Source organism: Trichechus manatus, unplaced genomic scaffold (assembly GCF_000243295.1).
Source record: "Trichechus manatus latirostris isolate Lorelei unplaced genomic scaffold, TriManLat1.0 scaffold00292, whole genome shotgun sequence".
Taxonomy (NCBI): domain Eukaryota; kingdom Metazoa; phylum Chordata; class Mammalia; order Sirenia; family Trichechidae; genus Trichechus; species Trichechus manatus.
In genome coordinates this window covers 569,562-587,303 of record NW_004444228.1, presented here as the reverse complement: position 1 = coordinate 587,303, position 17,742 = coordinate 569,562, and the positions used below count along the sequence as shown (strand labels likewise).

General features: G+C 36.9%; 1 protein-coding gene across 1 annotated transcript in view; it reads right to left on the bottom strand.

Moving 5' to 3' along the window:
- SYT10 (synaptotagmin 10) overlaps nucleotides 1-17,742 on the bottom strand; it is a 50,993-nt gene that overhangs the window by 10,174 nt on the left and 23,077 nt on the right. Inside the window, exon 3 of the mRNA XM_023725200.1 lies at nucleotides 11,282-11,879. Within this exon, the coding sequence (XP_023580968.1) occupies nucleotides 11,282-11,879 (598 nt within the window). The remainder of the gene's footprint in view (nucleotides 1-11,281; nucleotides 11,880-17,742) is intronic.

Here is a 17,742-nt window from a genome sequence, read left to right as displayed (position 1 = left end):
TGAGAAAGGCTTTGGGTAACTGAAAATTTCAGTTATGTGTAAACTCATTTTTCTACAATTTTACATAAACATGGGTTTTCCATATACTTGTGAAAAACTCTTGCATCATTGGGCAAGTAATCATCTGAGAGCCTGCTATACAGTCTAGGCTATAGTGTTCCATAGAATTTCTTTGAGGTAAGAAGACCTTTATGCCATTCTCATGTGCTCTAATTTACTTGATTGTACATTCACAATGTAAATCTTAGGCTTCCATACTTGAAAATGGGCATATGAAAAAGTGCCAACACTGAGGCTGGGTTCAGGATTGTACATTTAATTTCTTCATTCTGGCTCCACCAACATAGCTCTGAGTACATAAAGATCATTTTCTAATGACTGGCTATAGTCAGTTCCTCAGACATGCTCCCATTTGTAAAGTTTTCATCCCTGTTACTGTCTCTCTGAAATAAAAATAAAAGTTATTGGAAAAATAATTTGATATGCAAATATTTACATTGCACATTCTGTCTCAGGATTCATAAACTAATAGTAAAGTCAAGTTGTAGTAATTGAGTATAAGAGGTGGAGGTGAGAGAAGGCAAGTTAAAGGACTGATACCAGAGGGTGTAATAATCAAGATACACATTCCTGGACAGAAATAATCACTGGGATTTGAAGAATTAAAGAGATGGGAATTCAAAGGGAACAAGAGGTACAATGTCATATGTGAGTACTATGATAAATACTCATAAATAAGAATGGGCAGTTTGTGTTGAGAAGTATGGAGTTTAGTAACATGTTGGAGGAGGTTTAAGGCTAGATACGGTTGTTTGGTGGCTTTTATGGGCAATAGAGATCTATACGTGTTGGTGACATGAAAGAGTGGGTGCTCCATAGAATGGAAAGAGCATCAGTTCCTAGATCAGAAAAACCAGGGTTCAAATCATAAATCTCCCATGTACTAGTTCTCAGTACATGGAAAAATACTTGACTTCTCTGAACCTCAGTTTAATCACAGGTAAAATGAGGATAATAACATCTGTCTTCCAAGGTGGCATTAAGGTCTAAATGAGCTGGTGGATGTAAAGTGCCTGGCATAAACAGACATTTGAAAAATAGTAATGATGATAATAAATAATATTTGAAAGATATTTCTTTATTTTGAGTAGGCTAGACTATGATGAAGTAAGACAGGAGGGAGAGGCTGTTGAAGTAAAAGAGCTGCGGAAAGGTGTTGGGTGAAGAAAAGGTTTGAATTCAGAGATATATTGGGAAGTAAGAATCATCAGGATTTAACTGGGAGAAAAACTTTAAATGAACAGTTGGTTTCCATGGTGACAGTAGTCATCACATCCACTTAGCAGCCTAAATGCAGCCTGTCTTCCACATTTTCTCGGTGGTGAGATAGCGATGGTTTTCCTCACAGACTTAAAAGCAAGATATGTTACTAGATCAAATCACCTTCTTTATCAAGTTAGTCCTTCATCCACCTGCCCACAAAATGAAGCTACAGTGAAATGCAGACCGGAGTGAGTCTACTATATTCAAACTACTTTATAATTTCCATTTCTCTTAGACCCACACCTCCCATTCACTAGAGAAAATCATAGAATTTAACCTTGAGTAACCCACTTAACCTCACTTGACCTCAGTTTCCTTGCTATAACATGACTGTGTTCAAAGAAATGAACTTATTTATTTTCAAGTTCTAAAATTTTATTGTTTTAAGCTTTGGTAAAATGAAAACTAAGTAGCATATTTAGCTGAGTAATGTCTGGATAAGCCCTCTCAGGCTCTGTTTGATATGGAGCTGGTGGGACCTCATTGGAAAGATCACAGAGGATCAACTGGTGCTAATGGCTAGATCAAGAATAAGTGGTCATAAAAAATGGCTATTACTTAATTAAATTTCCAGACAATCTGCGATATGAGGAAGGAGCCAATCCTCAAGGCGGAGAGCATCAAGGTTCATCTGGTTGCAGATTCATGAGGAAAGACCATTTAGGACAATATTCCTCTGGTTCTGCTAAAAGTCTTACGCGAGTTTATGATTGACTGTTTGATATGTGTTGGACACACAGAGCCTACAATATAAAATCCAAACTCCTTGACATGACAAATGTGGTCCCTAACTTCTTTTCTGGAAACTCTGGTGGCATAGTGGTTAAGAGTTCGGCTGTTAACCAAAAAAGTTGACAGTTCGAATCCACCAGGCACTCCTTGGAAACCCTATGGGGCAGTTCTACTCTGTCCTATAGGGTCGTTATAAGTCGGAATTGACTTGATGGCACCGGGTTTGGTTTTTGGTTTTAACTTTTTTTGTAATTCATTTTACCAGTTTCTCCTTATGCTCCCATGACCACAAAACTCTGCACTCCAGCTGTATTACCAGATGCCTTTTCATTCTCTAAGTATTCATTCCTTCATTAGCAGGCTCACATTGGAGAACACTGACTATCAAGACAAATTTTCCTCCATATAGGGTTTATGTCCACCTGTCAGTTTGCCATACTGTGGTAGCCTGCATGTTGCTATGAAGCTGGAAGCTATGCCACTGGTATTTCAAAGATTATCAGGGTCACCCATGGTGGACAGTTTCAGCAGAGCTTCCAAACTAAGATAGACTAGGAAGAAAGGACCGGTGGTCTAATTCTAAAAATTAACCAATGAAAACTTTATGGATCAAAACAGAATATTGTTTGATGCAGTGCTGGAAGATGAGTCCCCCAAGTTGGAAGACACTCAAAATCCACAGTGGCAGCAACAATGGACTTGAGCATACCAATGATCGTGGAGATGGCAGAGAACCAGGAAACATTTCATTCTGTTGTACATGGGGTCACCATGAGTTGGTGTCAACTTGACAGCAACTAACAAAAATAAGGGCTTATGTGTGACTTTGAACAAGTCATTTCATCTCTCTGAACACCACACAATTAATTAGAGATCCATTACACATCATACAAGTGATTAGGGAAAAAGCTAAAATAAAAACACAAGTCTGCATAATTTTTAAAGTATATGCTTTTTTGGCTCTAGTATCATAAATGGATTTTAGAGGAGTTCTTGGATTTTGATGATAGGAATAGAGAGGAAAGGGACCTGACTCTTTCCAGGAGGATCTTGGAGGGCTTAAGAGGTGGGTGACATTTAATCTGAACCTTGAAGGGTGATTAAAGGTAAAGGGAATTAAGAACAGAGAGAGAAGCATATAAAGAGGCTGTGAGGTGAGGCATGAAGTATCCACACAGACCAAAAGATCCAACAGAGACCACCTGGCTCTGGCAAAGTCAGAGATTTTTAGCATGACCAGAGGATAATCTAAATGACAATACACAGGCCTTATTCTAAAGGAACCTTCTCAGGAATGCTTAACCAGATCAACCCTGACTTTCTCTGCAGTCAGTGTGAGACCCATCTTCATCGCTAATAGCAATTACCTGAAAGGGTTGAAGTTAGATGTAAAAGGGATAATATAAAAGGAAAATACATGTAATGGGTCCAGTTTTTTGTCTGACACATAGTAGATGCTAAAAAATACTCCTTTTTTTCTTGTTCATATCCGTGTTTTTGGGGTCAGTGACTAACATAAGGTTGATGTTCAATAATAAGCTTGTTCAATGAGTAAATGAATGAATAAATCATTATAAAAGTATCAGGTCACATCATTACATCAGTGGCAGTGGCAACAGGGGCATCTACTCTCTGAAGGACAACTCTGAAGAACAACACTAGACCTAGGGAGCAAAGGTGCTGTTTATGAGTCTCCAAGTTATGGTGTGTGGTCTATGTGAATGAAACCCCCTAGACTGTGCAAGGCATGTCCATATATGGTAGCTCTGAGAGTACAATAAACTAATGGTCATAACAGTTTTGAGCCATTTAAGGATGGGATTGGAAATTAAAGTCAGAGGATCCTTATCTAGTCTAGTGTAATCTGGGATTGTTTGCTCTAATTCTGTAGTGCACTGGAGCTTCAGAATCAGTGTATCCCTAACACCTATAAATTGCTTTTTTTCTTTGCACATCTGGTCAGCTCCCCCAACCAGCTAGCACACACAATCTTGTAACTTTGGGAGGCAAATAAAAAGAAGGAAGCTGTTTGATTGAACACAACTAGGGAATGTAATTAACTTTATAGCTCTTCTCCAGTTGTTAGCCCACTTCCCCCATTTTCTTTCAAAGAAGCACAAGTTTCACATAGCACTTCCTCTCTGCCCTTCCTCCTTCCAGTGATTCCGGTTAAATCCAGCTTTCACTGTATTCAATGGGAAAGGGGGCAAGAGTGAAGAAAAGGAGGCATCTATCACAAAACCTGGTTAGATTCTTGTAGTTTTACATCATATCGTATTACCATTACTAATTCTTTCTCTGCCATCCCCACTTGAAGACAGAGAAAAAGCGCACTGAGTGCCCTTTAGCAGGGCTTCCCTATATTTCTGCTTGAAGGAGGGAATGCATTTTATATTAAGCACATCTTCTTAAGCATTGTAGTTGTCCATGGCACAGAGTCCAGATGGAATGTGATTGAAGTCAGGGCAGAAACCAGACAGAGAATATGGCAGTGTTAGAGACCGGCTAATCACAACCCCACTGAGCATGAAGCGTAATGGTAACTACCCAGAGCTACTACTATCAAGGATGCTGTTTAATAGTGCCCATGTTTCTGCTCAGTGTGAGATCTATTTTCAGTTCCCATTTCAAGCAGGAAGTAACTGTGCCTGCCAAAATGGTTTTGCCCTTATCCAGCACAGCCATGAACTTTAGCTATCAGGAACCATGGAATGCTCAGGTTATACAGATAGAATTCTGAGGCTTTAAGACAACCATTCCTAGATTTAACAAAACAAATCTCGTAAGTACCTGTGTAATAAGGACCCTGAAGCAAATTGGGGGAAAACCAAGTATGGACTCTGGGACAAGAGCAACTTGGGACATAGGAAGAAAATACAAATGATAAGAACTCTTCTCTTAATTATATCGGTTAAGAGAGATCGTAAGCTTCATAGTGAAAGAACTGATTTATGCTCAAACCTTATATCATCATGCATAGATAGGGGTATAGAAGCTTGTGCAATAAACTATATACAGCTCCCTTAGAGTCTTTAATACCTTTCAACACAGTTTTTTTTGATCTTTATAAAGTTCCAAATAAAAAGAACTATTGTACATACCATTGGTATATGTAGACACTTGGATTGGTTGAACTTAGTTTCACTATTTTAGAGTATATCTTAAAAATTGGTTTCTGTGGCTTTATCCCTGCCCCGCTAAAGTCTATTCTCCACAAAGGTGCTAAGAATCTTACTGATATCTAAGTGAGACTATGTCTCTTTTCTAATCGGAAACCTTCAATGGCCTCATGTGTCACTCACTTTAATTCTAACTATGTTAAGTACTTAGAGCTTCTAATTCTGTAAGCCAAACATTGGACTTCCATGTTAAGAAGAAAATTCTTTTTATTTCGCTTTAGTATATTCCAAAAATGGTAAAACTCTAACATAACTCAGGAAAAGCAACATTGAACTAGGAGTTAATCAAAAATTTAGCTTCCTGTTCTGGCTTTTATTAAACAGCTGTGTGAATTTAAGTGACTTTCCTAATGTCCCTGGGCCTCCATTTTCTAAACTGTAAAATGAAAGAATCGACCTTGGAGTCTCATGAATTCTAAAATAATATGATCATAAATGATCTAGATGTGAGACTTCTCAAAATCATACCTGGAAGACAATTGTGAACTTTCAAGTTAATATGAAATACTTTCAATTTCTTACAAGTTTCACACACTTACTCTGAGAAAAGAACCCCAGGTTCTTATTTAAGACTTACTGATTGTAATTATATACAATTATAAGCAAAGTAGGTACTTGATTACACAACCTAAAAGCAACAAATCAGAGAAGTAAGAAATGCAGGAAACATGTAAACTTATAATAGGGATGAAATAGTGTAATAGATGGGCAATGAACAGAAATAAAAATCTGCTCATTTAATTTGTTATAATAATTAATGGTCATAAAGATCACCACTGTTTAGAAAAGGTTAAATTGCATTCAGTATATCCTACTTAAAAAGCATGGACATATATAGCATTTTGTAAGTATTTTATTTTAAATTTCTATAAAGTAAGAAATTGGGCACATACAATATGTTTTGGAGCCTATAAAATTAACTTAACTAGTTATTTTTCTAGACTGTTCTAAATAGATAATGCATCATTTCTCTCTGAAATTTTGATTTTTAAGAGGCAGAAGTTCTAATTTTTTTCAATTGCACTGAAATGTGAAATTTAAGGTGTCTGTCGAACTTTTCCATTTGGTAACGAGTATAGGACTTTAGCGATAGTTATGGTTCTTTCTAATTTTCTGTCTTTGAAAGCCTTGTCTTATTATCAAGTTTTTAAAAGGCTAATTTGGTTTCTCCAAAGGTAACGAACGCACAGGACATCTCATACACATGACATAGTCCAAGAAGGTTATAGGAAATTAAGCTGTTGTAATGAGAAATCATTTTCCTTCTTTAGGATATCATCGGGAAACAGATGGCACACTCCAAATTAGAGTAATTCCAGAGGGCTTAATGAGAGAAATATTTAAAGAGATATGAGCAGGGAGTAGGGAAACCATAAAAGGCAGTACCCTGGAACTGATAACCCTAGGTGTGAGAGGGGTAGGGAGGGGATAGTTACCAGAACTCAAAAAAAAGTGGTAGGAAGAACAGGCTGTTCTGAGAGACACTCTAACCCTCAGGTAAAGAACGAAGCCAGCTTGAGTCAAACTTGTGGTGAAGGACCTGAAGAGAGTCAATATCCTAACATCATTCTCCTCCCTCCCTAAAATTTCTTGCCAGAGCTCAGAGGGCAGAGGGTCTGTGGACCAAACAGGCCAGCCTCCTTCAGTGCCAAATAGGGTGGAGGATGAATAGTGGAGAGTGAATCAGGAGGGACAGACAGAAGATATCCAGCATCATTTGCCCCTGAGGTTTTATAATATGCACTTCAGTAAGTGCTTGTACAGGTTAGTAAGGGAGCAAGAGGAGGAAGTGCCTAGTGGAAAAAGAAGTGAATGAAGTCAGGCTTCTCTAGGGAAGAGATATCTGAGTTGAATCTAAAAATCTAAAAACTTTAGAAATAATATAATGGACTATGGTGATTTATTGAAGATTAAAAATTCATGAGACAAATTTTTTTTTTTTTTTTCAGCAAAGTCTTGCTGAGTTGGGCAGGTGTTAAAGCCAAGAAGAATTGTGCTTTGGGAATGCTCATAATTTATGATAGGCCCTGTGACAGTCTGTGATAGGCTTTATTAATTTAACTTTAACTTAAATTTAATTTTATATTGAAAAAAAAGATGCTTCCTATAAATTCTTCTTCCAAAATGACAAAATTATCATCATCACTGAGGTGATTAGGGACTCATCAACTTTCAGATGTGATATTTCAAATGCTTCATTTATATGTACAATCATGCATTGCTTAATGTCCATGATATGTTCTGTGAAATAGGATGTTATGTGATTTGGATGTTGCGGGAACACCATATTATATACATGAGGTCCCCAGATTACAAACGAGTTCCATTTCTAAGTCTATCTTTAAGTCGAATTTGTACGTAAGTTGAAATAGGTAGGTATGGTTCGTATCTAACGTCTGTTAGTCAAATGTTTGTCTTAGTATATAGTATGTAGTGTACCTTTCTATCCATAAAAGAACATTAAAGAAACACTTCGAGATACACTAAAATATCTTAATAATACAGTAATAATAACGTTTGGATGTGGGTCAAAAAGTAGTACCTGTTTGTTATTACAAAACATTGTATGTACCTCAAATTTTTAATATAATAGGTTTTGTGGGGGTTGGTTCATAACTACCGGTTGTACATAAGTCGGACGTTTGTAACCCGGGGATGACAGAAAGTACAGTACAGTACATACATAAGCCAGTAACATAGGGGTTTATTATGACTATCAAGACATATGTATTATAGGTTATATACATACTGTACCATTATGCACGTGGCAGAGCAATATCTTTGTATATAAGAGACGTGAGATACATGTGTTGCCTTGCGGGAAGCTATTGCATTCGCTTACATCTGGTTATGTTTGCAGTGTCCCGTTCTCCAACTGGGATTTCTGAATTCTGTTATAACCTTATGGGACCACAAAAGTATATGCAGTCAGACGTTGTGCAAATGGACGTTATGTGGCACATGACAGTATATAGCTTCTTCTGAAATAACACCCTCAGTCAGTTCTTGTCAGTGGTGCTGATGGCAGAAGCTGCCCACAGATGCTGCATCATGTGATCTTCTGGTGGCCCATTGTTGTTGGAGTTGTTAACTGCCATCAAGTCAGCCCTGGACTCATGGTGACCCCATGCACAGCAGGATTGGACTGTTGTGATCCAGAGGTTTTTCATTGGCAATTTTTGGGAGTGATTTTTCTTCCTAGTCTTAGTCTGGAATCTCTGCTGAAACCTGTTCAGCATCATAGCAACACAAAAGCCGCTACTGACAGGCAGGTGGTGGCTGCGCATGAGGTACATTGGCCGGGAGTCAAACCCCGGTGTCCCACATGGGGGGTGGTGGCAAGAGCTCTACCACTGAACCACCACTGGAAGCCCAGTAGCAGATGTGTATTCTGTGACTCTCCACAGTCAGGTTTACAGCAGAGATGAAACAGAAAAGTAAGAACGCTCCAAGAGGAGCAGACATGGGTTCATTGTCCCAATATCAGGCCCGTGGCGAAAACACTACCTGCTGCAGCCGAGGAATTCTAGTGGAACAGACAGTCCTTGACCAAAAAATCTGTTCCTTACTGCCCTGAATTCCATCACACTTTTTTCTTTATAATGAGCTTGGAATTTTGCCACTCTTTCAAATGTTACTAGCTAAGACATGATTCCATAGTTAACAAACTTGTAGGAGAGAATTCATTGATAGCTAAATGCAAAAAATACAGTATTATTCTGATCCTGGGATACATCCAGGATGATTGGGTTTAGATTTAAAAATACATAACTGGAAGTAAAAAAACGAATTTAAAACAATCTAAAATGTTTAAAGAAAGATTTTTTTTTTAATAAAGTGTAAAAAATACATTACTTCCAACCAAAACTCAGCTAGTACATTTAGTACCCTAAATGGTTGATACAATGAGCACAAAACTTCCTTTGTATTTATCATGTCAAGTCCTACGTTTTCAAACAATACTTGACAAATGCTTAGTCAGAAGATAAAAGATTCAGATTTATATTATAGCTGTAAACCAGGTCAATGTGGTTACGCACAGGCACCTTCCTTTCTTGTGAGAATTCCTAAGTGTTAGAACATGGTTGATGTGGGAAGAATGTTCACTGAATAGATGAATAAATAAACACAAAAATTAATTTGGTTCCATTTTTTAAAAAAAGCAGAATTATGCTTTCAATGGCTTCTTAACTATGATTGGGGAAACTACATTTAAATATTCAAAATAGATTAGTCTTTGTAATGACTGACTTTTTAAAAAAGTTAAGCTCTTGAATAATATTATGCATGCATGGTTTAGAATTAAAATATATATAAAGCAATTATATTTCGAATCATTCCTTTTCCATATGCATACAGTTTCTACTGTTTTTCACACTAGGTAAATACTATTATTAATCCCAGTGGCACAGTGATTAAGTGCTCGGCTGCTAACCAAAAAGGTCGGTGGTGTGAATTCACCAGCTGTTCCATGGGAGAAAGATGTGGCAGGGTGCTTCTGTAAAGATTACAGCCTTGTAAACCCTATAGGGCAGTTCTACTCTGTCATATAGGGTTGCTATAAATCCAAATCGACTTGATGGAGATGGGTTACTATTAAATTCTTGTGCAACCTCACATAGATTTTTTTCTTTTTGTATGTACAAACAAATATGAATAGATACTTTTCCCTCTGGGCTTACACAAGTAGTAACTCTATTATTCAGTGTGATTCTTCCCTACCTTGGAGAAGTTTCTATGTTAGTACAAAAGATGACTGGCTTGACATATCTGTGATACATAGTAGGATGCTTCCAAAGTGGATAATGACACCTTTGCCATTCAATCTCAAATTTAAAAAAGAAAAAATTGGTAATTCCTGATAAAATATTAATCCTCTTTTTATACAAATAACTTATCAGTGATGAAATCATAAATGCTAAATATTGACTTGTTTCAATATGATAAAATTTTGACAATAAATTTAAAATAGTTCTGGCTTATTTTAAATATGAATTTGTGTGCCATTTGTTGTTGAATAATTTTTAATTTTTTGCCTCTGGAAGTAGTTAATGCTAACAACATATAGCGACACATACTTACTGATTTATAGTCAATAGGGTACATCATTGCCTTGTTTTCTTCTCTCATAATGGTAGATTTACACTTATATATAGTTTCATACTTGACCTTGTGTGAAAATTCACTAACTTTTTAGTTTAACAAGTATTTCTTGATTAGCCACTAAGCACTCATATGTGCTACAAGGGATGCAAGAGATATACAAGATCATTTCTGTCTTCCAGAAGCTCAGAGTCCAGTGGCAGAAATAAGACATATAGAGTATTTAAATAAGTGTGACAGACAATGCTTCCATCAGCGTATATTAGCTCCTTTCCATTCCCATTGCTATCAGCCTTCAGTCATTTTATCTCATTAGACAGTTGGCTGTGTTAGAAACCTACCTAGCCTCCCACATTTCACAATCCCCCACTCCTATCCACTGTACAAATAATGTTGCCATGTGAGATAACAGCTCCAGTAGTTTCACTCTCCTGATAAAATAAGTATAAATCCATATGGCTTTAAAGATCCTCCTGATTGTAGTTTATATATGACATTTCTAGTTTGAGTTCCCTTTACTCCCTTCTTCATCTCATCCTCCCCACTCAGAGCCTACTTTTTGCCCTGAAAACATTCTACACTGTCTTGATTTTCTTTTTCCTTGTGCTGTTTTCTCTTCAAGGAATATCAACTCCTCTTTACAGAATTCTATCATCCTCCCAAGGCAATCTTAAATAGTATTTTCAAATAATATACAATCTATACCAAAAAGTGTGTGTGTGTGTGTGTGTGTGTGCAAGTATGCATGCAAGACTACATTTGTGGAGGTTATCAGGAAAATATTATTTAGTATTATTCACATAGTGGCATATACTATATTTTTATTATGCATTTAACCAAATCTTACCTTTGCAGATTTTTTAAGAAACAAACACCATAGCCCTGTAGAATTTATTTCAGTAATCTGGTTAATAATTAGTTTTATATATCAAAGAAGATCAAATATAAACCAATGTGTTGGTGGGATTATTACTTACTGTGGTAGCACAATGAATATCTTTCCATACTGTGGCTTCCCTGGAGAGATCAGAGACTTCAAAAAAATTATCAAGAATCACTTCCCCAATCATGTCATGTCTAGAAAATCTGTCAAAATCATATACACTGAAATGTAGTTTTCGATTGCTTAGTTGATCGTATGCTACAGGAAACTGAAAGGTTTCATCAAATACAGGATTTAAAGTCTTTCTGTGCACGCGGGTCTGAAATTTCTTTTTCCTATCTGGAAGAAGATAGATCTTCACGTATGGATCAGATGTTCCTGTAAAGTCTTTAGCAGGGAGATCTAAGGCTTTGATAATTTTAACAACTAGAAGTTCATTTTCATAGTTATACTGGAGTGTAAAGTTAAGTTTCCCACAGGTTTTGACATCTTCCCTGTTGTCCTCAGAGTCAACTGACTTCTGTTTGTAGAGTTCCGGTTTTATCCTTCCAATGCTGGTTGTAGTTTCTCCTCTTTGTAAAACAGGTTCTGTGCCCATGCTAAAATCAATACTGGAAACCTGCATTTGCCTTGGTAGGTGTCTCCGGAAGGAATTGTGGCTGTACACACACACACACACATACAAACAAACATCATTTAGGTAGATCGTTTTGATGACAGTGTTACACATTTGCCTATCAACTCTCCCTCATTCCCGGGATAATTAAGATATATAATCAAAGAGCTACTTTTGAAAAAGCAGAAATGCAATATTCAAAGAAAATGTTCTCTTAAACTTATACAAACACCTGAAACACACAATTAAACATTTTTATGAGTTTTTAGAAGTTTGTACTCTCAATCAAAAGCACATAATGAAATATAATTATAAAAAAAGATTACAACAAAGTTCAGTATTCCACAAAGTATTATCAATGTTATCAATCATTTGAGTATATCTCAATGTAAACATTATGTAGACAAAAGCATTCAGGTACCTGGTTTCTTTTCATCTAGATTTGGGTCTCGTGCATTTTACCTTTTAGTCACTACAGTATTAAAAAAAATGTATAAGTACACGTATTCTTATGTGCTAATTATTTCTAATACTTGAAATAACTAAATGAATATTTACTTTTAAAAAGAATATATAGTTGTGACAGCCAAAATGAGTACATTTTCCTTTTTTCAACATGGAGTGGGCTTCAGAAGTTCTAAAGATAAAAAAATGTAGGATTTTAGACATTGAGGCTAACATAATAGAGTTTTTAAAATTAAAACTGAGCTTTTATGGTCACTTACTGTTCATCTAGTTATCATTTTTTAGAGCACTAAATATGTCAGCTTACTAATGTCTTGTAAATGTGACTTGCATTATGATCTGCTTCTCTTATATTCCTCCACGATTTCTCATATGAGCTATGCCAACCTGTGTGTCTCCTCAAGGTTTAGTCCTAGATGTTCTCTTCTTGTTCCAGTCTCTCCATCAGACTGATCATCAGTTCTTGAACTATAATTATTATCTCAAAGCAGATAGTGCCCCAGGTATATCCTAGATATATAACTTCTAGTCTCGTATCTCTAAATCTCTAAGGAAGATTTATAAGCTGATGTTCTAATTTTGCCCCAAACACAAACAAAGTCATCATTTTCTCCCTTCTGGTCTCAAACCAGTTCTCTCTCCTACAATCTCTGACAACAGCTCTAACTTTTTTTTTTTTAATTGTATTGTTGTACTTTAAGTGAAAGTTACACTCTGTCCTGTAAGGTCACTATGAGTCGGAATCGACTCGATGGCAACGGGTTTGGTTTTTGGTTTTTGAGTGAGTATATATATCTTACTAATTTAAAACTTGAAATTATCTGTTTCTTCAGCTCTATCTCATCTTAATGCATTAGGCATGCTATTAAATGTATTTGACCTTTAATATATGCCAGATATACATGATCAGGAGCATAAATTAGGGTCAGAAAAATGTCAGAGAGCATTTATGAAAATGAGAATAATAAAAAAGGAAGAGAGTATATGTTGTGAATTATTAAAGAGGTCTAGTATAATCTAGTTTGTATAATCAATGTTCCTAACATATTTAGGGTATTTTATTAAATAAATAATCTACTATTCCTGCCAAAATCACTTTCACTTATGCAACATGCAATAACATTTTAAATATTTCTGTTAATTGTTGTGAGCAAAAATACCCTAGAAATTGATTTCTTATATATAATAGATATATTTCATAATTTCACTCCTACTTGTGCTTATAAATATAATAAAAATTAATCTTATATTCCTCCCTAAAAATCAGTAGTTCCTTCTTTATGCCTTTGAATATAACCGTGCAGCTGTAAAGCCTCTTCTAACAGGAATCAAAGAGTAAGAAAGTTTTTGTTCTAGTAAGCCAGTGCTCTAATTATAGGGTAAATAGTTCATATTCTAAGTCACAGTTTAGTTAGTCAGTTAAGTGAAGTTTTAATTATTACAATGCTACACTATTGCCATGACAACACAGACCTTTTTCTTCTTGCCCTTCCCTCCCCCATCCCTTTTTCTTTTAGACAATCTCAAATCTAGGTTTTCTAGTTGATGGCACACAGAAGGCACAAAGTCATTCCTGTGTGACCATGACCAGGATCACTATCCTAGACAACATGGACCCTCTGACTAAATTTCTTCTCAGCACCTAGCAGTTCTTTTATCCTGCTTTTATTTGCAGTGCCTTTGTTGTTGTTGTTAGGTGCTGACAAATTGATTTCTACCCATAGCGACCCATGTGACAGAGTAGAACTGCCCCATAGGGTTCTCTTGGCTGTAATATTTACAGAAGCAGATTGCCAGGTCTCTCTCTCAGAGCTGCTGAGTGAGTTCAAACCACCAGCTGTTTCGTTGGCAGCCTAGTGCGTAATCATTTGCACCACCAGGGCTCCACACAGTGTCTTTACCATTTATTAAATTTACCTTAGATATTGCTTGAGAAATCACAGCAACGAAAAATAAAAATATGATTACTGGCATTTTATTTATTTATTAAATATGTTTAAAAGGCATTCATCTCTCCTTGTTTTAATATTGAATTTATATTGGAAATTGTCACCATATATTAAAAATTATAACCCCCGTCATACATAAGGATGCCGAAATAGGAAGGCTAAATAAAATTTCTGATAAACAAAGTTTTCATTCTTTGTTTCCTACTTTCTTCCATTCAGTTTGAAATGACAAGAATGATTCATTCAATAACCCAAATTTGAGCATATGCAATGCAAGACACTGTATATGTATAAAACCCAAAAAACCAACCAAACCTACAGCAGTTGAGTTGATTCTGGGAAACCCTGGTGGCGTAGTGGTTAAGAGCTACAGCTGCTAACCAAAAGGTCAGCAGTTCGAATCCACAAGGCACTTCTTGGAAACTCTATGGGCAGTTCTACCCTGTCCTTTACGGTCACTATGAGTATATGTATAAAGGGAGACTGAAGAAAACAGCTGCTGTTGAGTCGGTTCTGATTGATGGCAACCCTGTGTGTATCAAAGTAGAACTGTAATCCATAGAGTTTTCAAGACTGTGATCTTTTGGAAGTATATCACCACACCTTTCTTCTGAGGTGCCTTTCAGTTAGTAGCTGAGTGCTTAACCATTTATGCCACCCAAGGACTCCTAAAGGGAGACTAAGCTACATAAAATAGCAAAATTAATTTTTAAAATAAAAATTGTCTGATATCAGCAAAATCATCTGTACCCTTAATCTCTTTTCTGAATGTTCTTCTCACCTTATTGCTCGATAGAAACCAGGCTTTTCCCCAAGGGACACTGTTTCCTTTGTAGCCCTCTCATGTGGTAGCTGATATTTTCACCACAGCCCTTATTCCACTGGGCCTGGGCATGAGTATTTGTTCATTCCTCATTCCCCATTACCACTTTCGGACCATTCTCCTTTCATCTTCTTTAAACTACCACTCCCAGCTCTGAAGCTCATGTCAACAGATTATATCCCCACTACCACTTATTGCCAATCATTTATTGGTACCCAGTTTACTACCTTTAATTTCTTCATTGTTTTTGTTCCCTGGTTCATGACACTCTCTTGGACAATGTTTTTATTCTAATATCTAGAAATACACGTGTTTCTTTCGACCACTTGGTCTTTAGATTCCTTGAACTCCTCTCCTCCAATAATATTGTTCTCCACTTATCTCAGTCACTCACTTCAATGGGCTTAGCCAGATTTCATCATTATCATTAACTGCAAACTCTCCCAACCCCAGTTTCATGAATTCTCTCTGATCAACACTTCCCATCTTCCCAGCTGAGACCCTCTTATACTCCAACTTAGATAACCCTTGTTAACACGCCAGAACCTCCAATCCATTTCATAATGCTTAGCATTTTGATATCATTCTCCCTCCTTATCCAATCTAAATTTCATCATCAGTCATTGGAGTCACTCTCCTGCATATACACTCAATTCCCTTGTTTCTCTCTATCTTCTTATTTTTAGGGAAAAACCACAGCCCTGGTTGAATTCAACTCTCCATCTTCTCTATACCTGTACATATGCAAGTGAATGTGACTGGAGAAAACATAAAACAGTTCTCACTATTCCATTGTAAATTCATGACCACATTCCTTATATAGGCCCTTAATGCTGCACAGAAATCCTTTCTCCCTGTCAATCTTCTAGATTCCCAAGATTATTTCACACCTTCTCTCTTCAAATCATCACCTTCTTCCCCATTCTCAGTCTCATTTAATGACTCTACTTCCCATTTCACCAAGAAAATTGAAGCAAAGGGCAGATACTTTCCACAGACTCCCACCATCTCATCAATCCTCTTATCAGCATCAGTAGCCATATATTTTGCCTTCCTGCTTGATATGAGATTAACTATCCACACTTCTATCTACAGCCAGTCCCTCCAATTATATACTAAATTCCATTTTCCCTCATGTCACCTTTAAGAATGCTCCTTTCTCTTTCCTGCATTTTTAGTCCCCCCTTTCTTTTGGATCATTACCATCAACATAAGAGCATACTGTTATTACAAGCATATTTTCTTAAGAGAACTTTCTCTTCACCCCACTTCTCTCAATATTGCTGTTTCTCTGTCACATTTGCAACAAAACTCCTTGAAAGAGTTGACTATATTCACTGTCCAATTTCTTTCCTCCCATTCTATTTAAATCTACTATAATTAGCTTTTCACATGCTCCACTCCATCAAAACTGCTGTTGAAATGTCAACATTGTCTCTTTGACATTGCTAAGCCCATAGGTCAATTCTCGGTGCTCATCACACCCGATCTATCAGAATCACTTGACAGTTAATCAGTCTTGTTCATTTATATACTTTCTTTACTTGGCTTTCAGAGAACACTCTCCTGGATTTCCTTCTACTTTACTGTTTCTACTTCTCAGTCTGTTTTTTTGTTCCTGTTGTCTTAATAGTGGAATACTTCAGGGCTTCATCTCTGGTCTTCTCTTTCCCATCTACATTCACTTCCTTGATGATGGCTTTGGAAATCAACTATATGTTGAGGACCCCAAATTTATATATGCACCCCATATTCTCTCCAGAATTCCAGAGTCATTTCCACTTGTCTCCTCAACTTCTCCACATAGATTACTAAGAGAAGCCTCAAGCTTAACAGGTCCAGTACTCCTGTTCTGGCCTCTCAAACTCACCTCTTTCATAGTCTTACCTATATCAACATCATCTTTGTAGATGCTCAGACCAAAACCTTGACTCTTTTCTCTTTACTCATATGCCCCAGCTGATCTGTAAGGATATTCTGTTTATTCTACCTTCAAAATATATCCTGAATCCAGCCAGTTCTCACCGCGACTACCTGCTATTTTCCTGGTTTGAACCACCATCACCTCTGACCTGGATTATACCTCCTTAGTGGACTTTCTGCTTCCATCTTTGTGCCTCCACCAATGTCTACTGTCAAAACAGCAGGCAGAGTAATCCTTTAAAACATAAGTCAGATCATGCCACTCCTCTGCTTTAAAACTCTCCAGTGGCTTCCCATCTTACTCAGGGTAAAAGCCAACAGTAGTTTGGTCCCTATCACCTCTCCTAGAATGGTGGCACAAAGAGTTAAGCACCAACTACAAGCCAAAAGATTGGCAATCAGAACCCACCCAGAGATGCCTTGAAAGACAGGCCTGGCAATCTGCTTCTGAAAGGTCACAGCCTCGAAAACCCTATGAAGCAGTTCTACTCTGCACACATGGGGTCTCCATGAGTTGGAAGTGATTGGACGGCAACTAACATCAACAACAACATCAAGGTGCGCCTGACCCAAACCATGGTATTTTCAGTCACCTCATATGCATGGGAAAGCTGGACAGTGAATAAGGAAGACCAAAGAATTAATGCATTTGAATTATGGTGTTGGCAAAGAATATTGAATATACCACAGACTGCCAGAAGAACAAACAAATCTGTCTTGGAAGAAGTACAGCCAGAATGCTCCTT